Source organism: Mastigoproctus giganteus, chromosome 4, assembly GCF_048544385.1.
Source record: "Mastigoproctus giganteus isolate SK-2022 chromosome 4, ASM4854438v1, whole genome shotgun sequence".
NCBI classification, from domain to species: Eukaryota; Metazoa; Arthropoda; class Arachnida; order Uropygi; family Thelyphonidae; genus Mastigoproctus; species Mastigoproctus giganteus.
The window spans coordinates 148,387,981-148,415,778 of record NC_143578.1 but is presented as its reverse complement, the minus strand read 5'-3'; the positions used below and the strand labels follow the sequence as shown (position 1 = coordinate 148,415,778).

The window sequence follows — 27,798 nt, the reverse complement described above, 5'->3', positions numbered from 1 at the left end:
ATACAGATGGACAAAGAATGATGTCCATGTTGGAATCACCAGAGTTTTTCTGAACATCACATTGGGCTATCGACTGCCACATGAGTTCAGTATATTTTCCACGTTTCCACAGAACTAATGGCAATTCAGGTTGTACTGAAGTATATTGAGTCCTCCAATATTGAAAACAGTATAATTTTCTCTGATTCTCTAAGTGCACTTCAAGCCCTGGAAAACACCATGACCATCACCCACCCAGTCATAAAAGAAATAACAAACTCTTTATATACTTTATCTGAGTTTGGAAGAACCATACCCTTCTGCAGGACATATAGCAATTCCAGGAAATGAATTAGCGGACAATGCCACAAAAGCTGCTGACTTACCACCTGATGATAAGTGGACAATTCCACATCAAGACTATAGACGAATAATCCAGGAAAAATGCATGTACCAGTGGCAGTTAACATGGCAAAACCAACTTAAAAATAAACTTCGAAGTATCAAGCCAAATCTTGAGCAATGGCCTTCAAGCTTCAGCCCAATTCGACAACAGGAGGTAATACTAGCTCGTCTGTGAATAGGTCACACTAATATTACTCATGGTTATCTTTTAAGAGGGGAGATTCACCCTGTGTTATCACTATAACACAGTGCTTTTAGTGAAGCATATCCTTGTGGAATGCACAAAATTTGCAATAGAACGCCAGAATCTCTTAAGTCCAGCCAGAACAGAAGATCCACTAACACTTAAAACAAATGTCTCAAAGCGATCAATGTATTACCACCTCCTTTAGCTAGTCAAAAACCAGTTTTCTGACTCTCATTCTGTAAAGAAATAGCATACGTACTATCATATCTATGGTGCACTGTGGTGATAGATGCCGATGCACCTGAAAAATCCCCAAACAAACAAACAAGCATATAGGTCTGAAAGGATAATTTAAGGAGAGTATGAATCTGTTGGAACAGGTTCAGTAAAAAGCAAAAAGATTAGTGAGACAACTAAATGGGCACTCTTACCAGAAAAGGCTTCAGTTCTGAAAATTGTAGCATCTAGAATACATTTGTGAGGAGATTGAGATGTTTAAGGCTTTTAATGGATCTGGTGGCTCTTTAATGGATGCGGATGGCATCCTCACTGTGGCTGAGACAGCACACATGATGAGGCACTGGTTTAAACTTAACATGTATGGTTGTAGGATAGATATGCAGAAATTTTCTTTCACACAGAGGGTAGTTAATTGTTGGAACAAACTTACATTTAGTGTAGTTTGAAGTGACTAATTTGAATAAATTTAAGACAGAATTAGGGGAATTATTAGAGACCATAGACAGGTGTTGTGATAAGTTTTTTTTTTTTTTTTTAAATTTTTTTGGCTTCTGTTGTCTTCCTTGATTTTTTTTTTCAATACTACTACTAAATCTCTCTGCTCTCTGTCTCAGTTCAATCTGCTTCATGCCTTTTCGGTAAATACTTCCATGGGCATCTTTAATTTACTGCTTTCCCCCAAATATGGAGGATGCGGAAAGGTCAGGGAATGACCACTGCATATCCCCGGAGCAATATGGCCTTAGTTGCTAATGCTCCTAAAAACCAAATAACAAACAGACAACTGCTTCCCCAATGAGTTCAACTTATGTTACAGTCATCATCCAATCTGCAACTCCAACCTCACAGTAACAACTTTTCCTCTTTCTTATTTGTGACTTCTACTTTTGTGAAACAAAATTCCTTCACATGTATTTCCTTAAGAATTATAATAATAATTCAGTTTTATCATCAATAAGTATTCTTCAGTCTTCTCAGCCTTCATCCCATGCACAGTACTAAGTACTGTTGGCTCTAGTGCCTTTTGTGTGTGGAGTTTCCTTAAAAAGGAAACTGATCAGGATAATAAGTCATTATAATTCTAAATCTGTTTAATGCATTTTCAAACTGAAAAGGTAACTACTGAAATATGGATGTGAAATATTCTGCTTTGCCAAGTAAAATCAAACTACATTTGTTTCCTTTTTTTTCATGCAAAATTTGCATGAAAAAAAATTTTTCCACTTTTCAAGCTATTAGATTATTCAGAGCCTATAAAACTACTCTTTTTTTTTTTTTTTTTTTGTTACTTTACTACATTTATTTCACTCTATTTTCGGGCTTTAATAATATATATAAAAATAAAAAAAAAACAAGCACTTATTGGAACACCATTGTATACATGACTTTGGCCCTTTCCTTGTTAAAATACACAAGGATAGGCAGATAGGATTCCTTCATTGTTTCATTTGCTATATTTTGTCATTGCTGTTTATTATCATCAACTTTTTAGTCACGTCATTTTGGTTTCATTATCTCTTACGTTTAAGTAAATTTGAGAAGGATATTATGTGGAATTGCACTAATTAAGAAAGTTTAAATGGCACTTGAAGCCAATACCATTTGAAATATTTAATTAGTTTATTGGTATGAAAATGGCAAATTGATAGAATTAGTCCAACCAGTCCAATGACTAAACAAATTGTGCAGTTTATTTAGTTATTGGGACTGTTTAACTTTAAATTTGTCAATTTGTCCTTTTCATACCAGTAAACTAATTAAATCTTTTAAGGGCACAAAAGGTGATATAGTTGTACCTGTTGCCGCTAATGATATTAAGAGTAGGAAACTGGCAGAATTACTTAACAAGTACAGGTCACTGTTCAAAAAAAGCCTTGAATGTTGAATTTGAAAGTGTCTGCAATTCTGCCCAGACATGATAGGAGGGAGTATATGATGAGAGACTTGTCTATCAATTCAGCCCTGGAAAGACTGTGCAAGGCTCAAGGGGTAGAATTTTTTTCTGCCTGGTGTGTACTTGTTAACAGGAGAGACTGCTTCTAGAGGGATGGAATACACTTAAATAGAAAGGATGCAAGAATATTTGCTGATGCTATCGAAGCAATGTTAGGTGGGTCGGAAAACTGCTAGCTTGGGGGGATACAAGGACTAATAGATTAACAGTAGCCACTGGCAGAGGTGAAAGTGATTCTTGCACTGCTTCTATTGGAATGAACAGAAGCCTGGAAAACAAGATGCAGGATGTTTCAGACACTGCTGGGAGTCATTGCAGTACAAGTAAAAACATGGGTTGTGTTAGGGTAGCTAAGAATAGGAACAGGTGCATGTATACTTGCATGTACACCAGTGCTAGGAGTTTGTAAAAATAAATTTGATGAATTTGAGGTATTGCTCAAAACATCAAAGGCGGATATTGTTGGGATATCTGAGACGTGGTGTCACACAGATATAAGGAATGCAGAACTGGAATTTGGGGAGTACAACGTCTACAGAAAGGATAGACAGGATAGCAAGCGAGGAGGGGTTAGGCTTTAGTTAAGAAACACATAAAATCCAAGGAAGTGAAGCCAGTTGACATCGCTGGACAGTGCAGTGTCAAGTCAGTTTGGTGTGAGAAAAGCATTGGGAGATCAAAATTGAGAGTAGGAGTGTGCTATAGGCCTAATGACTCTGATGAGTATAATAAGAAAATGTACAGGGAAATAGAGTGGGCCAGTAAATCAGAGAGTCTTATAATGGAGGATTTTAATTTCCCAGATATTGACTGGAATTTGTGGGTTGGTCACTCACACACTAGCAAGTCTTTTGGGGATTTATTGGATGATTGTTTTCTACATCAGCATGTTCGGGAGGCAACTAGAAGGAGTAATATACTTGATTTGATTATCAGTAGTGATTCTTCATGCATTAAGAATCTGCAGATAAAGGAACCAGTTGGTGGCAGTGATCACAGTGTGCTGAAGTGGGATTTACTCAAAGAGGTAACTACCATCAGGGGTAAAGGGAAGGGTTATTGCTTTCATAAAGGCGACTACGATGGTCTGAGACAGTATTTAAATTCTATACAGTGGAACCAACTGATGATGTTACCAACAGCAAATTCAAAATGGGAAGCATTCAAAGAACTTATCTTGGAAGCTACTAGGCTTTACATACCAACTAAGAATTATTGTTCAAGGTTTAGGCCTAAATGGATGTCAGATGAACTAATGAGACACATGGCAGAGAAGAAAAATGCATGGGATACATATAAATTAACACATGACACAGAAGCCTATGATAGATATAAGTTGATCTGTAACCAAGTCACAAAGGACGTTAGGCAGGCAAAGGCAGATTATGAGGAATCTTTGGCAAAAGATGCAAAGAAAAACAGGAAAGAGTTCTTTACTTATATAAACTCTAGAAGGAAGGGGATGAATCAGATTGGTCCACTTGATATCGATGGTGCAACTGTTGATGATGCTGCTCAGGTAGCTAACAAATTAAATGAATATTTTGCATCGACATTCACACATGAGGAGTTATTCAGCGAGGGGAATGCCAGAGGTGTATTCAACTCTGACAGTAAGCTAGATAATCTTGTAATAACTGAGAATAAAGTGGATGAGAAATTGTTGAAGATAAACACAAGAAAGGCACCTGGGGTGGATGGGATCTATCCGGTATATTTAACGAGGCGGCAAAGGAAGTAAACAAACCCTTAGCCATAATTATGAGAGCTTCCTTGGACTCAGGTGAGGTACCCCTAGACTGGAGATGTGCAAATGTGACCCCAATTCACAAAGGAGGATCAAAGGCTGACACAAGTAAATATAGACCCGTGAGTTTAACTTCTGTTCCAGGAAAATTAATGGAAGCACTGATTAAAGAAGCACTGCAGGATCATCTAGACAAGACTTCAGTTATTGCTTGGACACAACATGGTTTTGTTAAGGGGAAGTCTTGCCTGACCAGTTTGATTGGATACTATGATGCAGTCACAAAAGAGCTGGATACAGGGAATAACTTTGATATTATATACTTGGATCTTAGAAAGGCTTTTGATACTTTTGCACATAGAAGACTGCTGCTCAAATTGGAGCAGTGTGACATTGGAGGCAAATTGCTGCTATTGTTAAAGGGACGGTTGAGTGGGAGAAGACAGAGAGTGGTAATCAATGGACACTGCTGATCATGAACTAACGTTATTAGTGGAGTCCCTCAGGATTCAGCGTTGGGTCCATTGTTGTTTTCTGTATTTATTAATGATACTCATGATGGTATATCAGGTTTAATGTCCAATTTTACAGTGATACGAAGGTTGGCAGGGTTGTTAATGAAGATCTCTGTCTTCATTCTAGCTTCTGATTATAATATCATAATTCAAACAGCATACCATGCACAGTGGACAGAGCTATGGCATAAAGAAACAAATAACAAACTTTTCCAATTGAAACAGGACCCAAAATTATGGCACTCATGCACTCAGACAGTTCGGTGAGAAGAAGTGGTACTCGCATGGATAAGAATAGGGCATACCCATCTGACTCACCTCCATTTACTCACCAGCAATGATCCTCCTCAGTGTTCACACTGCTCTGAACATCTAACAGTCAAACATATTTTGATTGACTGTCCACACTATCAAACAATCAACACTTCAAAATCTGGCTAATCTTCAAGAACCGTTGACACTACATCATATCATAGGAGAGGATTCAAATATTAAGGAACTTTTTTGCTTTTTGAAACAAATTGGAGTGTATAATCTTTTATGAATAGGTTTCAGAACTGAAATGAATTTGAACTGCTACGTTCTTAATTATTTTCTGATATAACTACCACTAGGCGCACTATAGCCATAGCAGCTAATGCGCCAATAAACAACCATACCATACCATATCATACTTCCTGTGAATCAAATTTCCATGTGTTTAATGTGATGCATCCTGGGCACCATGATACTATAAATCAACACTTACAACTCATGTCGTTCACCAACTGATGACGACGACATCGAAAGCTTCTCGTCCAGCTCTTGGTTTTTCAAACAAGTGAATCTTCTTCATAATTTTATAAATGACAACCAGGAAAAAGTGGTGCACTTCCTCTTCCTAGAGACATGTTTTTAAATTAATTAATCTATTAATATAATTGTGAACTTTTACTTTATACTTTTACTCTCTTTACTTTCCTTTATGTAAATTTAACTCTAACCAATATTGATCTAGAGGTGAGTACCAAGATAATAAGCTTTGCTAAGAATCTTAATAAATTATACCAATTAATACAAGTTAAGCAGTGCCTCCTTGATGTTACTAGGTCAAATTGCATGAAATATCATTATCAATGGAAACAAAAACCAACTATAACAACAAAATGATCCATTAGTGAAACAAAAATAAATAAACAGTAGATAAATAAAATAAACATTAAATAAATTTATCCATTGACAAACTGACAGACACACTAATTAATCTGCTGATGAAATAGATCCAAACAGTTGTGGGCCTTATGCAGCAAAAAAATCATATACTCTTATCACTAACAAACAATACTGGTTAAATAAGTACAAGAAATTGCCGACCTGGCTAGCCTCCTTGATGTTACTAGGTCAAATTGCATGAAATATCATTATCAATGGAAACAAAAACCAACTATAACAACAAAATGATCCATTAGTGAAACAAAAATAAATAAACAGTAGATAAATAAAATAAACATTAAATAAATTTATCCATTGACAAACTGACAGACACACTAATTAATCTGCTGATGAAATAGATCCAAACAGTTGTGGGCCTTATGCAGCAAAAAAATCATATACTCTTATCACTAACAAACAATACTGGTTAAATAAGTACAAGAAATTGCCGACCTGGCTAGCCGGGTGGGTAAAGTGCCTACCTGGCAACCCAAAGGTCGGGGGTTCGAATCCCGCCTCGGGCTTGTATCAAAGAACTGCAAAAATCTTGGAAGGTGCATTATGGCCACAGAAGCCGATGCATTAGCTTTAGCATTAGTAGAGGCATTTGATGCAAGAAAGCAAGCTTATGCAGCATCAGCCAAAAAAAAATAATAAAAAAAATAATAATAATAATAAATAAATAAATAAAAATAACCACTTCCACTTCACCCCTCTGTTCGTTTGAAATACCTGTCCAGCTGAGCCTTAAACTTATTTAGGCTATCAACTTCCACGACAAGGGATGGAAGTCTGTTCCACCAACCAACCACCCGCTGGCTAAAGGCAAATTTCCTCATGTCTATCCTACGTCTGTCTTTCCTCAATTTGAATTTATGCCCTCTCAGGTGATTATTCTAAGCAAGAGGAAGAATCCCATCAGCATTGAGCATGCTCAAACCATTCAAGGCTTTATACACCTCTATCAGATCACCTCACTGGTGCCTAGTCTCCAGACACTGTAATTTGCAAAACTTAAGCCTTTCTTCGTAAGAGCACCCTTTTGTTCCATTCACTAATCTTGTTGCCCTTCTCTATACTCGTTCCATCATCTCTACATCCTTCTTGAAATGAGGCCTCCAGACCTGTATACAGTACTCTACGTGTGGCCTGACCCTTGCCTTATACAATGGAATAATCACCTCCTTATCCCTGCTAGAAACATTCGTATATATCATTGACAATACACCATGAGCTACTCTTGCAGCCCGTCTGCACTGCTCAGAAAACTTCATATCTGCCTGCACAACCACCCCCAGGTCCCTTTCATTCTCTACCACTGTCAGTGTAGTACCACAGAGTTGATACGTTGCTCTGGGGTTGCTGTTTCCCATATGTAGTACTTTACATTTGTCAATGTTAAACTTCATTTGCCACCTGTCCGCCCATCTGCTCAACCTTTCCAGGTCCTGTTGCAGTAGCATAGTGTCAGTAGTGTCCTTGACAACCCTGCCAACCTTCGTATCGTCTGCAAACTTGGACATTAAGCTTGATATACCATCATCAATATCATTTATAAATACAGAAAACAATAATGGACCCAATACTGAACCCTGAGGGACTCCACTAATAACACTAGTCCACGATGAGCAGCGTCCATTGACTACCACTCTCTGTCTTCTCCCCCTCAACCACCCCTTTATCCATAGCAGCAATTTGCCTCCAATGCCACACTGCTCCAATTTGTGCAGCTGTCTTCCATGTACAACAATATCAAAAGCCTTTCTAAGATCCAAGTATATAATATCAAAGTTATTCCCTGCATCCAGTTCTTTTGTGACTGCATCATAGTATCCAATCAAATTGGTCAGGCAAGACTTTCCCTTAACAAAACCATGCTGTGTCTGAGCTATGACTGAAGTCTTGTCTAGATGATCCTGCAGTGCTTCTTTAACCAGTGCCTCCATTAATTTTCACGCGAACAGAAGTTAAACTAACAGGTCTATAATTACTTGTATCGCCCTTTGATCCTCCTTTCTGAATTGGGGTCACATTTGCACAACTCCAGTCCATGGGTACTTCCCCTGAGCCCAAGGAAGCTCTCATAATTATGGTTAAGGGTTTGCTTACTTTCTTTGCGGCCTCCTTTAATATAACTGGATAGATCTCATCCATCCCAGGTGCCTTTCTTGTGTTTATCTTCAACAATTTCTCCTCCGCTTTACTCTCAGTGATTACAAGATTCTCTAGCTTACTGCCAGAGTTGAATACACCTCTGGCATTCCCCTCGCTGAATAACTCCTCATGTGTGAATGTCGATGCAAAATATTCATTTAGTTTGTTAGCTACCTGAGCAGGATCATCAACAGTTGACCCATCGATATCAAGTGGACCAAACTGATTCATCCCCATCCTTCTAGAGTTTACATAAGTAAAGAACTCTTTGCTGTTTTTCTTTGCATCCCTTGCCAAAGTTGCACCAACAACTACCAAAAAAAAAAAAAAAAAAAATACAAGAAATTGAACTATAGATTAAATAAGAAATATCCCTTTAAGCTGACAAACAAGTACCTAACACCCTCTCTTCATGACCATTATTTCCACAACCGATTGATGAAAAGGTTGGTTTAGAGGTATAATTTTAGGAATTTTTACAGGTATAAGAGGTGGGTGTGGAGAAGCTGTTAACTGTTGTTTCTGTTACTATTCATTGTGTTATTGTTAGTACATATTGGATGGCCACATTGTTCACTAGGGGACATATGTAAATTGCACTGTGAATAGTGTTAGGTCTTTTAAATTGCAGCATGAATAGAAATGTCATCAAAAAATAACCAACAATGAACGAGGATAACTTAGACTGTACTTTTCATTATTCACATCTTGCCTTTCAAGGCATTAATTGTCGGTTAGGGGACAAGACCTCCTATTGTTTATGCTGCAATTTGCAAGTGCCCTTCACTAGCTCACTTGTGTCAGTTTTAGTTAAGCTCCAGGTTAGTATCATTAAAAGTAATAAATAGAAAAAAAAATAATACAGTATCACTGCAAGTGAGGGAAACTTCTGCCCATAGCTTATGTTAATTATGTTAATGCTGCAATTTACATGCATACTTTGCTGACTCACTTGTGTCAGTTTTGGCTAAGCCACTGGTTACCAAACATCAAAGATATCAGCAAACAAGGAAGGAAACACATTAGAGTTACAAACAAAAATCATACTGATAGAAGATGCAGAAAGAGGAATGTCTCAGAGAAGACTGAAAAATACCACTGCTGTGAGACTCAGATCCGAGCCACTTGGAAAAATAAGGAGGTGATAAAGGAAGAAATGGTTTAAAAATGCCAACGTAAATATTCATTGGGACTCTCATCAAAACTTCAAGATCAACACTTTCAATTGTTTGTTTATGGTTCGATAGTGCTCATACAAGAAAATTGCCATTAAGTGACTAATATTAAAAGAGAAAGCAAAGGGTTTTGCTAATGTACTGAACATTCATAATTTTGCAGATAGCAATGGGTAGCTTAAAAAGTTTTGCAATAGAAATAATATTGTATTCAAATCTGTTTATGGTGAAAGTGCATCAAATAATTCAGACACAATTCAGGATTGGATTTCAAGATTAACAGATTTGACTGAGAACTATGAACCAAACAAAATTTTCAATGTAGATGAAACTGGTTTTTTATCATGCTTTGCCAACAAAATCATTGGTTTTAAAAGGGTCTAAATGCCATGGTTTTAAAAAAGCAAAACACAGAATCACAACTTTGTTGTGTACAAATGCACTAGATGTAAAAGAAAGACCACTGCACTGAGGCCTTGCTGCTTCAAAAAAAAATAATACATTAACATGTCTAAATTTGGAGCTGAACGTCATACAAATACAAATAATTGGATGAATAGTAAAATTTTCATGCATTAGCTAGAAAAATTTAATGAGATTAAGAAAAGGGAAAAGAGGAAAGTGTTACTGTTCTTAGATAATGCACCATGCCATCCAAAAAATGTCATATTGTCAATTATTCAGTTGGCATTTATACTTCCTAATACTTCAAGCACCCTACAACCTTTGGACCAAGGTGTCATTCAAACATATAAGCTACATTATAGGAAAAGGATTTTAACATTAGTAATGAAAATTTAGAACAATTGATTAAAGAAAATTAATCTTTGTGATGTTGAATATGTCAAAGAGCTGTGGCAAGCAGTTTTGAAAGATACCATCAAAAAATGTTTTAAAAATTGTGGAATTAATATGGGAAATATGGAAAATGACATACAAGAGATATCCCTTGAAAAGGAATTAATGCAGTTAGTAGAAGTGGCAAATTTTCAAGTAAATGTAATTTTGAAAATTATGCAATGAGGAAATGAAACATTGTTAAACTTTTATTATATCAAGTAGAAGATAATTTAAAAAAAGAAATTAATAATGCAAAAAGTGTTAAAACAAAATGAATGACTTTAAAAGATCATTTTTATCAATTTCCTTAAATTGATTTTTAATGTTATAAATACCAATCATTTTTAATATTGTAAGTGTAGTTGCATAAATAAATAATAATTGTTGAAAACGAGTTCTTATATACTGCTTATAATATTAAAAAAGATTCTGTATTATTTAGCCCCAATTTTTGTAATTCCCATAGTAAAGTTAATTACTTAAAAGAAAATAATACAGCAATACCTCCTCCCTCCTTGCCTAACACAGCCTCCAAGCCACCTTACCAAATGACAGATTTTTGCCAGAATGTCAATCGATTAGCATTAGCATTAGCATTAGTAGAGGCATTTGATGCAAGAAAGCAAGCTTATGCAGCATCAGCCAAAAAAAAAAAAAAAAACCCACTTCCACTTCACCCCTCTGTTCGTTCAAAATACCTGTCCAGCTGAGCCTTAAACTTATTTAGGCTATCAACCTCCACCACAAGGGATGGCAGTCTGTTCCACCAACCAACCACCCGCTGGCTAAAGGCAAATTTCCGCACATCTATCCTACATCTGTCTTTCCTCAATTTGAATTTATGCCCTCTCAGGTGATTTTTCTGAGCTAGAGGAAGAATCCCATCAGCATTGAGCATGCTTAAACCATTCAAGGCTTTATACACCTCTATCAGATCACCTCGCTGGTGCCTAGTCTCCAGACACTGTAATTTGCAAAACTTAAGCCTTTCTTCGTAAGAGCACCCCTTTGTTCCATTCACTAATCTTGTTGCCCTTCTCTGTACTCGTTCCAGCAGTTCTACATCCTTCTTGAAATGAGGCCTCCAGACCTGTATACAGTACTCTAGGTGTGGCCTGACCATTGCCTTATACAATGGAATAATCACCTCCTTATCCCTGCTGGAAAAATTCCTGTATATCATTGACAATTCTCCATGAGCTACTCTTGCAGCCCGTCTGCACTGCTCAGAGAACTTCATATCTGCCTGCACAATCACCCCCAAGTCCCTTTCATTCTCTACCACTGTCAGTGCAGTACCACAGAGTTGATACGTTGCTCTGGGGTTGCTGTTTCCCATGTGTAGTACTTTACATTTGTCAATGTTAAACTTCATTTGCCACCTCGAAGCCCATCTGCTCAACCTTTCCAGATCCTGTTGCAGCAGCATAGTGTCAGTAGTGTCCTTGACAACCCTGCCAACCTTTGTATCATCTGCAAACTTGGACATTAAGCTTGATATACCATCATCAATATCATTTATAAATACAGAAAACAATAATGGACCCAACACTGAGCCCTGAGGGACTCCACTAATAACATTAGTCCACGATGAGCAGTGTCCATTGATTACCACTCTCTGTGTTCTCCCCCTCAACCACCCCTTTATCCATAGCAGCAATTTGCCTCCAATGTCACACTGCTCCAATTTGTGTAGCAGTCTTCCATGTGCAACAGTATCAAAAGCCTTTCTAAGATCCAAGTATATAATATCAAAGTTATTCCCTGCATCCAGTTCTTTTGTGACTGCATCATAGTATCCAATCAAGTTGGTCAGGCAAGACTTCCCCTTAACAAAACCATGCTGTGTCTGAGCTATAACTGAAGTCTTGTCTAAATGATCCTGCAGTGCTTCTTTAACCAGTGCCTCCATTAATTTTCCTGGAACAGAAGTTAAGCTCACAGGTCTATAATTACTTGTGTCAGCCTTTGATCCTCCTTTGTGAATTGGGGTCACATTTGCACATTTCCAGTCTATGGGTACCTCCCCTGAGTCCAAGGAAGCTCTCATAATTATGGCTAAGGGTTTGCTTACTTCCTTTGCTGCCTCCTTTAATATAACTGGATAGATCCCATCCACCCCGGGTGCCTTTCTTGTGTTTATCTTCAACAGTTTCTCCTCCACTTTACTCCCAGTTATTTTAAGATTCTGTAGCTTACTGCTAGAGTTGAATACACCTCTGGCATTCTCCTTGCTGAATAACTCCTCATGTGTGAATGTCGATGCAAAATATTCATTTAGTTTGTTAGCTACCTGAGCAGGATCATCAACAGTTGACCCATCAATATCAAGTGGACCAATCTGATTCATCCCCTTCCTTCTAGAGTTTACATAAGTAAAGAACTCTTTGCTGTTTTTCTTTGCATCCCTTGCCAAGGATTTCTCGTAATCTGCCTTCGCCTGCCTAACCTCCTTTGTAACTTGGTTGCATATCAACTTGTATCTATCATAGGCTTCTGTGTCATGTGTTAATTTGTAAGTATCCCATGCATTTTTCTTCTCTGCCATATGCCTCATTAGTTCATCTGACATCCATTTTGGCCTAAACCTTGAACAATATTTCTTAGTTGGTATGTAAAGCCTAGTAGCTTCCAAGATAAGTTCTTTGAATGCTTCCCATTTTGAATTTGCTGTTGGTAACATCATCAGTTGGTCCCACTGTATAGAATTTAAATACTGTCTCAGTCCATCGTAGTCGCCTTTACGGAAGCAATAACCCTTCACTTTACCCCTAATGGTAGTTACCTCTTTCAGTAAATCCCACTTCAGCACACTGTGATCACTGCCACCTAGTGGTTCATTTATCTGCAGATTCTTAATGCATGAAGAATCACTGCTGATAATCAAATCAAGAGTATTACTCCCTCTAGTTGCCTCCTGAACATGCTGATGTAGAAAACAATCATCCAATAAATCCACAAAAGCCCTGCTAGTGTGTGAGTAACCAGCCCCCAAATTCCAGTCAATATCTGGGAAATTAAAATCTCCCATTATAAGACTCTCTGATTTACTGGCCCACTCTATTTCCCTGTACAGTTCCTTATTATACTCATCAGAGTCATTAGGCCTATAGCACACTCCTACTCTCAATTTTGATCTCCCAATGCTTATGTCACACCAAACTGACTCAACACTGCACTGTCCAGCGATGTCGACTGGCTTCACTTCCTTGGTTTTTATGTGTTTCTTAACTAATAGCATAACCCCTTCCCCCTTCCTATCCTGTCTATCCTTTCTGTAGACGTTGTACTCCCCAAATTGCAGTTCTGCATCCCTTATATCTGTGTGACACCACGTCTCTGATATCCCAACAATATCTGCCTTCGATGTTTTCAGCAATACCTCAAATTCATCAAATTTATTTACTAAACTCCTAGCATTGGTGTACACGCAAGTATACCTGCACCTGTTTCTATTCTTAGCTACCCTAACACAACCCATGTGTTTACTTGTACCGCAATGGCTCCCAGCAGTCTCTGAAATACCATGCATCTTGTTTTTCAGGCTTCTGCTCATTCTAATAGAAGCAGTGCAAGAATCTCTTTCACCTCTGCCAGTGGCTACTGTCAATCTATTGGTCTTTGTCTCCCCCCAAGCTAGCAGTTTTCCGACCCACCTAACACTGCCTCGATAGCATCAGCAAATATTCTTGCACCCTTTCTATTTAAGTGTATCCCATCCCTGTAGAAGCAATCTTTCCTGTTAACTAATTATCTTAAAGAAGTTTTACTGTAATTTACTTCATGTAAATTAGCTATGCTTCTGTGACATGTGGTAGGTAAAGTGTTGCAGCCATAATGTTCGTTTTACTATTTTTCTTTTTTTTTTTCCTCTTCTTATTTATTTTCTTTATTAGTAATTTAATTAAAGCTCATTTTCTTGTGTGCATGTGTGTGGGTGTATATATATAATATTTTAGTGGGATATTCTTTTAGATTGGAGATACTTATGCTGTTTTAGCTGTGACTAATGCAAAGAGGGAAGATACTGCTCAATATAAAGTACACTTAAAAAATAAATCTGGATTTGACACTTGTTATTGCAAAGTTACTGTGCTTGGTAAGTATAAATTTTTTATAGGTGCACTTTCATATTTTCTCTAATAACATTTTTTTTTCTGTTTAATATTTGAGAAAAATATTGGTGTAATTCTTGGTGTAACATTCCATTGGTGTAAAACTCTTGGTGAACATTTCATTTCTCATTGATAAATTAATAATTTTTGACTAAAATACTTATTTTTGCAGAAGACTATATATGGCACAACAAGAAAAAATACAGAAATTTACCAATTGTTAATTATAATTATTAAGGTTTAACAGCATGAATGTGTGTATTCCTCTAACATTTAAACTTAAAACCATTTCAACATGATAAATACTTTTATTTTACAGCATAATATTACAGTGCCTTTTGTGGAACCTTGGTCACTTTCATACTAGAGTGACAACCAGTTACAAACAACTCCTGTTGAAATTTTTTTTTATGAAACCCCAAACACAAGAGGTATTAGAACCTATAGTACTTAGTACCGTTCTTGGGTTGGAGGTTCAGAAGACGAAAGAAGATATTTGTTGATATTTGACTTGTATTTCTGAAGACTGTAATTATCAGGAAATACGGGAAATACGTAAATAGATGAATTTCATCTATCCATCTCCGCCATTGTTTTCCAGGTTTTCTTCTAGCTTCTCTTGGGTACCATTCTGTTATTTTCTTAGTCCATCTGTCATCATGTCTTCGAGCTATGTGTCCAGTCCAAGACCATTTTAGTTCTTTAGTTTTGATAAGAATGTCCTTTACTTGAGTTTGCTCCTAATCCATGTGTTTCTCTTCTTATCTAACAGTCTGATTTCCAATATAATCCGTTCCATTCTTCACTGTGTAGTTCTCAGCTTTTCTTCCCATCTTTTGGTGAGTGTTTTTTTTTTTTTTGTAGTTGTTGGCTCATCGGCTTCTGTGGCCATAGTGCATCTCCCAAGGTTTTTGCAGTACTTTGATCCAAGCCCGAGGCGGGATTCAAACCCACGACCTTTGGGTTGCCGGACAGGCACTTTACCCACCTGGCTAGCCCGGTCGGCCTTTTGATGAGTGCCCAAGTTTCACTTCCATAAGTCATGGCGGGGAGTATACATTGGTTCATTATTTTACATTTCAGACAAACTGGGATCTTGCTCCTCAGTATGTGACTTTATTTCCTGAATGCTATCCATCCAAAATTTATTCTTCTCTTGACTTCCAGCCATTTATCATTATTACTGCTAATAACTTGTCCCAGATAAGTATATGACTCCACCTTTTCAATTACTGCTCTTTCAATCATTATGTCCCATTCTGTGGCATACTTGTTCATCATTACTTTTGTTTTAGCCATATTCAACTTTTGTTTTAGCCATATTCATCTTTATTTCATATTCATTTTTTGTTTTAGCCATATTCATCTTTAGTCCAAAATCCTTACTAACTGTGCATAAGTTAATTCTTTGGGACTGTGGCTTATGACAACAATGTCATCTGCAAAATGTAAATGGTTTAGGTACTCTCCATTCACATTGACTCCTTTCTGCAACCAGTCTAATCTTCTGAAAGTAAAGGTTTTTACTTGTATTTAAAATTTACATGTTATTGTTATTTTTTTATTGCTTTATCTTTTTTACATTTTATACCTTTGTTATTTTATATCTTGACATGATGACCTAAGTAATTAGGTCAGTGAAATTAAAATTTTTATATATCACCTGGTTTTGGCACATTATAGCCTTAGTGTATAATGTGCCAATAAAACCCAAGAACCAACCAACCAACCAACCAACCAATCTTCTGAAAGCTTCCTCAAGGGCAGCAGTAAACAACTTTGGAGATATTGTGTCTCCTTGTTGAACTCCTTTCTCAATTTTAAATTTGCTACTCTCTTTGTCTAGTCTAATAAAGGAGGTAGCATTCTCATATATTTTCTTCAAAATCATAATATATGGGGTATCTATGCTTTGTCTTTCCAGTGCCCGAACCATTGCCTTATGCTGTATGGAGTCAAATGCCTTTTCATAATCCACAAATGCCAGACATAATGGTGTTTTATATTCATTTGCTTTCTCCATTTGCTGTGATATTACGTGAAGGTGAACCATAGTTGAGAATTCTGTCCTAAAGCAAGCTTGCTCTTTCGGTTGATTCTCATCAAGTATTCTTTCTAATCTGTTAGTAATGACTCTTGTGAACAACTTGTAAATGTGGTCTATAATTTCCAATTTCTGATTTATCTCCTTTCTTATGCAGCAAAACTATGATTACATTATTCCACACATTAGGCATTACACCTTTTCTAATGTATTTTGTGAAGAGTCTTGCCAGTTTTTGTGTCATGTCTCTTCCTCCCAATTTTAACAACTCTACAGTAACTTCGTCTTCCCCAGGGCTTTTTGATTCTTCGTTTTCTTCAACGCATGTTCTACCTCATCAGGAAGAATATCAGGTGTGTTGTATGTGTTACTAATTTGCGATCCATCTTCCTCACTGCTGGCATCATTCCCTCGCTCCTTGTATAATTCTATATAGTAGTCATCGTCTATTTGAATTATGCCTTCTCTGCTATTTATAAGTACACCATTGCTATTCTTCAGTTCCAGTATCATTTGTCTTTCTGTATTACTGCTCATGGCTGCTGATTTAAATCCTTTGGTTTCCTTTAATGCTTGTTCTACTTTTCTTGTGTTAAATCTTCTGATGTGCTCTCTGAGTCTCTTTCTAGTGGCTTTGCTTAACTCAGTATACTCAATTTTCTCCTTGTCAGTGTTTATCTTGCTTTTCATTTGTCATCTTCGGTTCATCGTGACACGTGTTTCTTGACTAATTTTTTTCTTCTTTGGATTTCTTTTTACCTATAGGTTTCTTGGGCTTTATCAATTTCAGAAAGTTGTATTATTCCTCGTCGATATCTTGGTCCTGAGCAGTCTGCAGGAGCTCAAACATGTTCTTAAGTTCCAGTACATACTGCTTTTTGTCCTTTTCTGTTATCTCAAAGGCCTTCATATTATTTACTTGAGCCAGTTTTTTCCATTTTTTCTTACATCTATATCAAGTGTGCATCTTACCATTCTGTGATCACTTCCAACATTTACTTTATTCAGGATGGTAACATCATTCACGATATATCTTCTGTTAGTGAGGATGAAGTCGATTTCATTTATTGTTAATCCATTTGGACTCATCCATGTCCACTTTCTCCTTCACCCTTTACTTGAAAAAAGTGTTCATTACTGACAATTCTTGAGATTCTGCAAATTCCACAAGTCTTTCACCTCTTTCATTTCTTTCACCAATTCCAAAATTTCCTATAGTTTACCTTTCTGCTCTGTTTTGTCTTTTTCCAACCTTAGCATTGAAGTCCCCCATAATGATAGTATAGTGGATTTTCTGCTCATCTAGAAGACTCAATTTCGGTATGCATTTCTTCAACCTCTTCATCATCATGGTTTGATGTTGGTGCATAAATCATTATAACCTTTAGCTTGCACCTCTTAGAAATCCTGAGTATTATTCTTGACACCCTTGGTGATGTACTTTTGAATTCACAAATGTTTTTTATATCTTTATGGACCAGAAAGCCAACTCCATCTTCACTCCTTTCACTGTTTCCATTAGTGTACAGCAGATTTCCACTTGATAATCTTACAAGTGATTCATTTCTTCTTCTTGTTTCAGCCAAACCAATTATATTCCAATTCACATTTTCTAATTCCTTTTCCAGCTGTAATATCCTGTCTTCACCAATGAGCGATCTTACGTTGTAACAGGCCAAGTTCATCCATTCATGGCAGCCTGGTCGTACCCAGAGATTCTTAGCACCCTCTGCTTCCACTCTGATCCTCTCGCTGCCATAAGAGGGGGAGTGAAAGCCGCTGGGAACTGAGGGCCATTTGTTTCATTGTGGTGTCATGTGCTTGGAGGGCTTGGTCTTTAACTCTTCACACCCACCAGGCATTTTGAATTTAACTCTAATTGAATTTAATTGAATTTAACTTTAACTCTTCACACCCACCAGGCATACCATCAAGAAGGTGTGCATGGGTGGATTTTAGGGAGGCAGGCCAACCGGACTTCTCTTAAATCTTCTGAAAAAGAAAGATATTGGATCCATCAGTGTTTTACAACGAGTGGCTGATAACAAACAGGATGCTTGTTCCGTTCTAAGCACCAATATGTAAACATGAGATTGTAAATATGTATGGATTGAAAATATGATATTGTAAATATGTAAATAAGTTGTATGTATGGATTGAAAATGTGATATTGTAAATATGTAAATAAGTTGTATGTATGGATTGAAAATATGATATTGTAAATATGTAAATAAGTTGTATGTCTGGATTGAAAATATGATATTGTAAATATGTAAATAAGTTGTATGTATGGATTGAAAATATGATATTGTAAATATGTAAATAATTTGTATATATGTTTTGTATATTAGATAGTATGAATCAGAGCTGTACTACTCAATATGTTCTACGTTAATAATAATATTAGTAAAATAATAAGAGGAGTTTACCTCAATATAGTGCGTAGAACACTTCCGTATGATACCCTCCAGAAGTGTGCTACGCACTGCTGCTCCTTCCCACCTGGCTACGGAGGCGCCATTCTGGAGGGTATCATACGGAAGTGTTCTACGCACTATATTGAGGTAAACTCCTCTTATTATTTTACTAATGTTTTGTATATGTATATATAAATGTTTATATGGTTTTAATTAATTTATTTTGAAGATTTATGTTTTAGGCTTATAGGTTTTCAATTGAATGTATTATTTTAGGAGATTGTGAAGAAGTATATATGATTGTTTATATGAAATATATATGATTGTTTTATTATACAGTGCACACGATGCTTTAGGGGACAATTTTATGGAATTTATATAATATTTGTTTAAGACATTTATTATTATTTTTTTTTGAAGATGAAAATTTGAACATGATTGCCTTACCTGAATGTTGTATATATGGCTTATTGGACCCTTATCCTGCTGTCGTGTGCTAGAGGGTTTGGTCTTTTCCTCTTCACACTGACCAGGCGTCTCGAAGAGACACACTCTACACATTCGTTGCTATGTAAGTGACGTAATGGGGTTTACCATCGAGACGGTGTGCATGAGTGGATTTTAGGGAGGCAGGCCAACTGGATTTCTCCTAAATCTTCTGTAATAGAAAGATATTAGATCCATCATTGTTTTAGACTGAGTGTGTGATAACACACAGAATACCTGTTCCCCTCTAAGCCCTTTACAGCCAATCATTTACAGTTGTTGTTGTTTGTTATTTGGTTTTTAGGAGCATTAGCAACTAAGGCCATATTGCTCCGGGATATGTGGTGGTCATTCTCTGACCTTTCCGCATCCTCCATATTTGGTGGTGACGGGCTCGAACCCCGGTCTAATCAAGAAGGATGTGCTACGCACTGCTGCTCCTTCCCACCTGGCTACGGAGGCGAAATCATTTACAGAATGTGAACTGAAAGGAGATGGCGCCTCCATAGCCGGGTGGGCAGGAGCAGCAGTGCATAGCACACGCTTCTTGATTAGACTGGGGTTTGAGCCCGTGACCACCAAATACGGAGGATGCGGAAAGGTCAGGGAATGACCACTGCATATCCTCGGAGCAATATGGCCTTAGTTGCTAATGCTCCTAAAAACCAAATAATCGAGTCTGCTGACGAGGCTACTAGAGACGGTCGTTTTCAAAGCCGCTAAGTGGATTTTTCTTATTTATTGATTTGAAATTATTGTTTTTCTAAAACTTTTGATTTAAATTTAGTAGTATAACATTATTTTGTGATTTTCTGATTAATTTGGTGTATTTATTCTTTACTCGGCCTTGTAATTGCATAAAAGTATCGGTAAAGGTTTCCACGTGTTTCAACTCCGCTAACCGTTCGTAATTTTCCCGCCTTTGTGATACGATATACCGTACTAGATAGCGTTAGTTGAACTTCGTTAGCAGTTAAATTGTACGTTTAAATAAATACATATAACGACTTAGATTACAAACGTAATATAATTAATTTTATTTAACATAATTAATTATACATATAACCACTTAGGTTACGTAACATAAATAATTAGTAAAAACAAATAATTAATACATAACTTGATACGAAAGTTATATAAAGGGATTTCGCAGATAACACTCGTTACTGAAACGTAAATATTTCGTAGATAACACTCGTTACTGAAACGTAAATATTCCGTAGATAACACTCGTTACTGAAAAATAAATATAGCGTTATAACTGTGTTTGGATACAAGTTTAGGATTTAATTTTGTACAGAAATTGAAATTTTATTGAAAGTAAATCTAAATCATGACTCAAACCAGAGCAGCAAAGCAAAGGGCTCAAGCTAATGGGAATGCTGTGACCCAGGGGAGAACTGAGGGGGGCAGTTGTCCTCTGAATCACAGCCTTGTGAGATGCACTATTTGCTTGATGTTTGCGGAGCAGTCAAGTATGGGACATGATACTGCCATGGGGGATGTCTTTGTGTGTGTGCGATGCAAGGAGTGTAAGGAGATAAGGCGACAACTCAGCGTTGTTATGGGCTTATATGAGAGCTTGAAGGATAGGGTGGATGCCCTCGAAGGATTACAAGTGAGGGGCCCATCAAGCTCTCAGCTGCCCACACCAATGCCAGAGCTTGCACTTGGTCATCGCGGAACACAGCGGCAACCCCCAAGGCAGAATGCGCTGGTCCCAAAGGAACTAGTAGTTGTTGGTGACTCTATTGTCAGGGAAACGGGAAACATGCTTTGTAAAAAGGATAGGTGGAATAGGACCAGGGTATGTCTGCCAGGGGCAAAAGTTGATGACGTTGTAGAGCGGATATCATCTTTTAAGGGCACAAAAGGTGATATAGTTGTACACGTTGGCACTAATGACATTAAGAGTAGGAGACCGGCGGAATTACTTGACAAGTACAGGTCACTGATGAAAAAAAGCCGTGAATTAGGGTTGAAATTGAAAGTGTCTGCAATTCTGCCCAGACACGATAGGAGGGAGTATATGATGAGAGCCCTGTCAATCAATTCGGCCCTGGAAAGATTGTGCAGGGCTCAAGGGGTAGAATTTTTTTCAGCCTGGTCTGTACTTGTTAACAGGAGAGACTGCTTCTACAGGGATGGGATACACTTAAATAGAAAGGGTGCAAGAATGTTTGCTGATGCTATCGAGGCAATGTTAGGTGGGTCGGAAAACTGCTAGATTGGGGGGATACAAGGACTAATAGATTAACAGTAGCCACTGGCAGAGGTGAAAGTGATTCTTGCACTGCTTCTATTGGAATGAGCCGCAGCCTGGAAAATAAGATGCAGGATATTTCAGAGACTGCTGGGAATCATTGGGGTACAAGTAAACACATGGGTTGTGTTAGGGTAGCTAAGAAAAAGAACAGGTGCATGTATACTTGTGTGTACACCAATGCTAGGAGTTTAGTAAATAAATTTGATGAATTTGAGGTATTGCTCAAAACATCAAAGGCAGATATTGTGGGGATTTCAGAGACGTGGTGTCACACAGATATAAGAAATGCAGAACTGGAATTTGGGGAGTACAATGTCTACAGAAAGGATAGACAGGATAGGAAGGGAGGAGGGGTTATGCTATTAGTTAAAAAACACATAAAATCCAAGGAAGTGAATCCAGTCGACATCGCTGGACAGTGCAGTGTCGAGTCAGTTTGGTGTGACATAAGCATTGGGAGATCAAAATTGAGAGTAGGAGTGTGCTATAGGCCTAATGACTCTGATGAGTATAATAAGAAACTGTTCGGAGAAATAGAGTGGGCCAGTAAATCAGAGAGTCTTATAATGGGGGATTTTAATTTCCCAGATATTGACTGGAATTTGGGGGCTGGTCACTCACACAGTAGCAAGGCTTTTGTGGATTTATTGGATGATTGTTTTCTACATCAGCATGTTCGGGAGGCAACTAGAGGGAGTAATACTCTTGATTTGATTATCAGTAGTGATTCTTCATGCATTAAGAATCTGCAGATAAATGAACCACTTGGTGGCAGTGATCACAGTGTGCTGAAGTGGGAGTTACTGAAAGAGGTAACTACCATTAGGGGTAAAGGGAAGGGGTATTGCTTTCGTAAAGGCGACTACAATGGACTGAGACAGTATTTAAATTCTATACAGTGGGATCAACTGATGATACTGCCAACAGCAAATTCAAAATGGGAAGCATTCAAAGAACTTATCGTGGAAGCTACTAGGCTTTACATCCCAACTAAGAAATATTGTTCAAGGTTTAGGCCTAAATGGTTGTCAGATGAACTAATGAGGCATATGGCAGAGAAGAAAAATGCATGGGATACATACAAATTAACACGTGACACGGACGCCTATGATAGATACAAGTTGATCTGTAACCAAGTTACAAAGGAGGTTAGGCAGGCGAAGGCAGATTACGAGAGATCCTTGGCAAGGGATGCAAAGAAAAACAGCAAAGAGTTCTTTACTTATGTAAACTCTAGAAGGAAGGGGATGAATCAGATTGGTCCACTTGAGATCGATGGGTCAACTGTTGATGACCCTGCTCGGGTAGCTAACAAACTAAATGAATATTTTGCATCGACATTCACACATGAGGAGTTATTCAGCGAGGGGAATGCCAGAGGTGTATTCAACTCTAGCAGTAAGCTAGAGAATCTTGTAATAACTGAGAGCAAAGTGGAGCAGAAATTGTTGAAGATAAACACAAGAAAGGCACCTGGGGTGGATGGGATCTATCCAGTTATATTAAAGGAGGCAGCAAAGGAGGTAAGCAAACCCTTAGCCATAATTATGAGAGCTTCCTTGGACTCAGGGGAGGTACCCATTGACTGGAGATGTGCAAATGTGACCCCAATTCACAAAGGGGGATCAAAGGCTGACACAAGTAATTATAGACCTGTGAGTTTAACTTCTGTTCCCGGAAAATTAATGGAGGCACTGGTGAAAGAAGCACTGCAGGATCATCTAGACAAGACTTCAGTTATAGCTAGGACACAGCATGGTTTTGTTAAGGGGAAGTCTTGCCTGACCAATTTGATTGGATACTATGATGCAGTCACAAAAGAACTGGATGCAGGGAATAACTTTGATATTATATACTTGGATCTTAGAAAGGCTTTTGATACTGTTGCACATGGAAGACTGCTGCACAAATTGGAGCAGTGTGGCATTGGAGGCAAGTTGCTGCTATGGATAAAGGGGTGGTTGAGGGGGAGAAGACAGAGAGTGGTAATCAATGGACACTGCTCATCGTGGACTAATGTTATTAGTGGAGTCCCTCAGGGTTCAGTATTGGGGCCTTTATTGTTTTCTGTATTTATAAATGATATTGATGATGGTATATCAGGCTTAATGTCCAAGTTTGCAGACGATACGAAGGTTGGCAGGGTTGTCAAGGACACTACTGACACTATGCTGCTGCAACAGGATTTGGAAAGGTTGAGCAGATGGGCTTCGAGGTGGCAAATGAAGTTTAACATTGACAAATGTAAAGTACTACATATGGGAAACAGCAACCCCAGAGCAACGTATCAACTCTGTGGTACTACACTGACAGTGGTAGAGAATGAAAGGGACCTGGGGGTGGTGGTGCAGGCAGATATGAAGTTCTCTGAGCAGTGCAGACGAGCTGCAAGAGTAGCTCATGGTGTATTGTCAATGATATATAGGAATTTTTCTAGCAGGGATAAGGAGGTGATTATTCCCTTGTATAAGGCAATGGTCAGGCCACACCTAGAGTACTGTATACAGGCCTGGAGGCCTCATTTCAGGAAGGATGTAGAGCTGCTGGAACGAGTACAGAGAAGGGCAACTAGATTGGTGAATGGGACAAAGGGGTTCTCTTACGAAGAAAGGCTTAAGTTTTGCAAATTACAGTGTCTGGAAACTAGGCACCAGCGTGGTGATCTGATAGAGGTGTACAAAGCCTTGAATGGTTTGAGCATGCTCAATGCTGATGGGATTCTTCCTCTAACTCAGAAAAATCACCTGAGAGGGCATAAATTCAAATTGAGGAAAGACAGATGTAGGATAGATGTGCGGAAATTTGCCTTTAGCCAGCGGGTGGTTGGTGGGTGGAACAGACTTCCATCCCTTGTCGTGGAAGTTGATAGCCTAAATAAGTTTAAGGCTCAGCTGGACAGGTATTTCGAACGAACAGAGGGGTGAAGTGGAAGTGGTTATTTTTATTTATTTATGTTACTTTTTTTTTTTTTTTTTTTTTTTTTTTGGCTGATGCTGCATAAGCTTGCTTTCTTGCATCAAATGCCTCTACTAATGGTAATGCTAATGCTAATAACAACAACAACTGAAAGGAGATGTTTTTAAATTTTGAACAGTGACAGACAGTCTGCAGAGGAATTGTACCTCCTATGGCTCTAAAGACCATATCCATACAACATTGTTCACATTTTAGTTAGGGAAGGACACTACGTGGTTGTTTTCCATTAAGGTTATTATTATATTAAAACCACTCTTATACCACATGAAAATTAATACTATAGTTTATTAAGCTGTTCGCCTACATTACTATACATTAATATGACGTTTCGGGTATCTTAATGATACCCATCATCAGTCAAAACTGTTGGGTGGGGGAACGAAAAAATAGAAAGAGTTGCGAATTTGAATATTTTAGAATATTACAATTACCAATAATACAATTACAGTTACCAATTTACAATTACAATATTACTATAACAGTTACCAATTTACAATTACAATATTACTATTACAGTTACCAAATTACAATTACCAATATTATTACAGTTAAAATTTACAAATTATAAAGTATTAAATTTTAAGTTACTGTTGCAATAGAAAACAGGAAATCTAAGATGATTACAAAGAGATTAAATTCTTACCTGCTGACAGAATCATTTTGCAGATGCTCCCAGAAACCAGGTGTGCATACTGGCAAGAGGCCTGCCAGCAGTTAATTTATAGGAGAGGGATTAACTCCATTAGCTAATAAGATAGTGCCAAGTTTTTATCCTGGATCCAGGGTTCTTAGAAGCCTGGTGTGACCTTTGCTCCCAACTCTTGACATCAGGATTGGTATGCAGGCTGGTTCAGGAAATTACCAATGGGTATTGATAAGATACCTGAAATGTCATATTAATGTATAGTAATATAAGCAAACAGCCTAATGAACTATAGTATTAATTTTCACATGGTATAAGAGTGGTTTTAATTTAATAATAACCTTAATGGAAAACAACCACATAGCATCCTTCCTTAACTATATGGGATCTAGGTTTCACTGCTGTATGCACACCTGGTTTCTGGGAGCATCAACAAGAGGAGTCTGTCAGCAGATAAGCATTTAATCTCTTTGTAATCATCATAGATTTTCTGTTTTCTATTGTAACGGTAACTTAAAATTTAATACTTTATAATTTGTAAATTTTAATTATAATATTGGTAATTTTAATAGTAATATTGTATAAATTAGTAACTGTAATTGTATTATTGGTAATTATAATATTCTAAAATATTCAAATTTTTAACTCTGTCTATTTTTCTGATCCCCCAACAGCTTTGTCTGATGATAGGTATCGGTAAGATACCTGAAACGTCTTATTAATTTATAGTAATGTAGATGAACAGCCTAATAAACTATAGTATTAATTTCAAATGGTATAAGAGTGATTTTAATATAATAATAACCTTAATTATTCACATTCTTTTTTCAAAGAATGTGAACAATGGAAAAGAGAATAGAAAATCCAAAACTACAAAGTCAAGCATAAAACATCATATCACAAAAAAAAAAATAATAATAATAATAATAATTTCTCACAACCACTTGAACATCTCAAATACCTCCATGGTCATCCATCCTGTGATTTTAATGTATTGCTATGGTCAGCAGTGAACCATAGTAATACAAATGGATGTTGCTGTCTGAACTGCATAACTCAGCTCAGACAGCCACAGTTCTCTATGACAGTAAGCCTAAAGAAAGTAAACATACTGGAATAGGGCTACAAGTACTAATGCAACATAAAAATGTGCATCTTGACAACACACTCAAGAAAATTGTGGAATCAGATCCTACATGCGCAATGCATCTTTTATCATATGATAAATTGTTTTGGGTTTTTTTTTTATTTTTTTTATTTAATGGAGAAAAATCTATAGGAAATCTGAATACTATGAATACTACAGATTTCCACATGCCTCACATATGAACAAATCCTCATTGTACTCGGATATATACTTGATGGATCTAAAACTGTATTGGTGAAGCAGCAAGTTTTTTTTTTTTTTCTAATTTCACCAGAAGAACTTGTTTCTGCCCTAACTTGTAATGGCCAAAGCCATGTAATGCATCTTTTGTATCTTAAAACCACTACCTCTCTTCATTAACCCCAAAAGATATTTTCATAGACAGTCTGCAATACCAAATTGGGAGGACTGCAGCTTTTAGGGGAACGTTGCTAACATGAATTAAATCCATAATTATCGCAAATTATTCCACTTATATATGATCATCATTGGTTGTGCTTTGCTTAATCCTTTTACCTCTTTCTTCCAGTAGTATATAAACAGGGATCAATATGCCTTTTATAGTCCCTAAACCATTTAACTCTCATAGCAATAACACTAATGAAAATGAGGAATTCTTTCTGAAATAGTGTTCTAAGCAATTATGGGATTGCCAAACAGAATAACAGTTTCTGTAAAGAGTACAGAAACTGTTATTCTGCAGTGTTTCTGCAATGAATACAATCAGCATGAATAATTTATGAATAATAAGCTATGAGTTATAAGTATACATCATCAGTTATGAATAATAAGTGGGTTTTATTCCTAATATATTTACCATATGTGTTAAATGCTGTAATACAATTAATAGTCTCAAAAGAGTGAACTTAGATGACTTGCCTAATTTAACTGGATTTTTCTGTCATAGCTATTTTATAGCTCTCACTTAACCATATAAATTTAAAAATTGTTCTGCCTATCAAATTATTATTTATATTGCAGTAGAGTGTTGAAAATCTGAACATCAATAATTTGAAACATCAATAATCTGAACGAGCCAGCATTTATTTATTTTTTATGCTGGTGCCATAAAATAATTACGGTAAGCTCTGGTTATTCTGATCATGTTTGTGAATTGAATTTTGATTTTATTTTATAGCTCTCACTTAACCATATAAAGCGTCGGTTATTTTGATCACATTTGTGAATTGAATTTTTATTCTATTAAACGGCAATTCTAATATGTGAAAATCAGAGAAATATTATCCACAGGCTATAAAAATAAAGGTATAAAGCACAAATTTACACTTTTATTACCTTATCAATTAAAAAATTAAA

At 37.0% G+C, this 27,798-nt stretch overlaps 1 protein-coding gene across 1 annotated transcript in view; it reads left to right on the top strand.

The window, feature by feature from the left end:
• The window catches only part of LOC150087120 (twitchin-like), a 3,511,780-nt gene that overhangs the window by 2,446,778 nt on the left and 1,037,204 nt on the right, over positions 1 to 27,798 (top strand). The window contains 1 exon segment of the mRNA XM_090372971.1: positions 14,363 to 14,486. Coding sequence (XP_090229097.1) covers positions 14,363 to 14,486 — 124 coding nt within the window.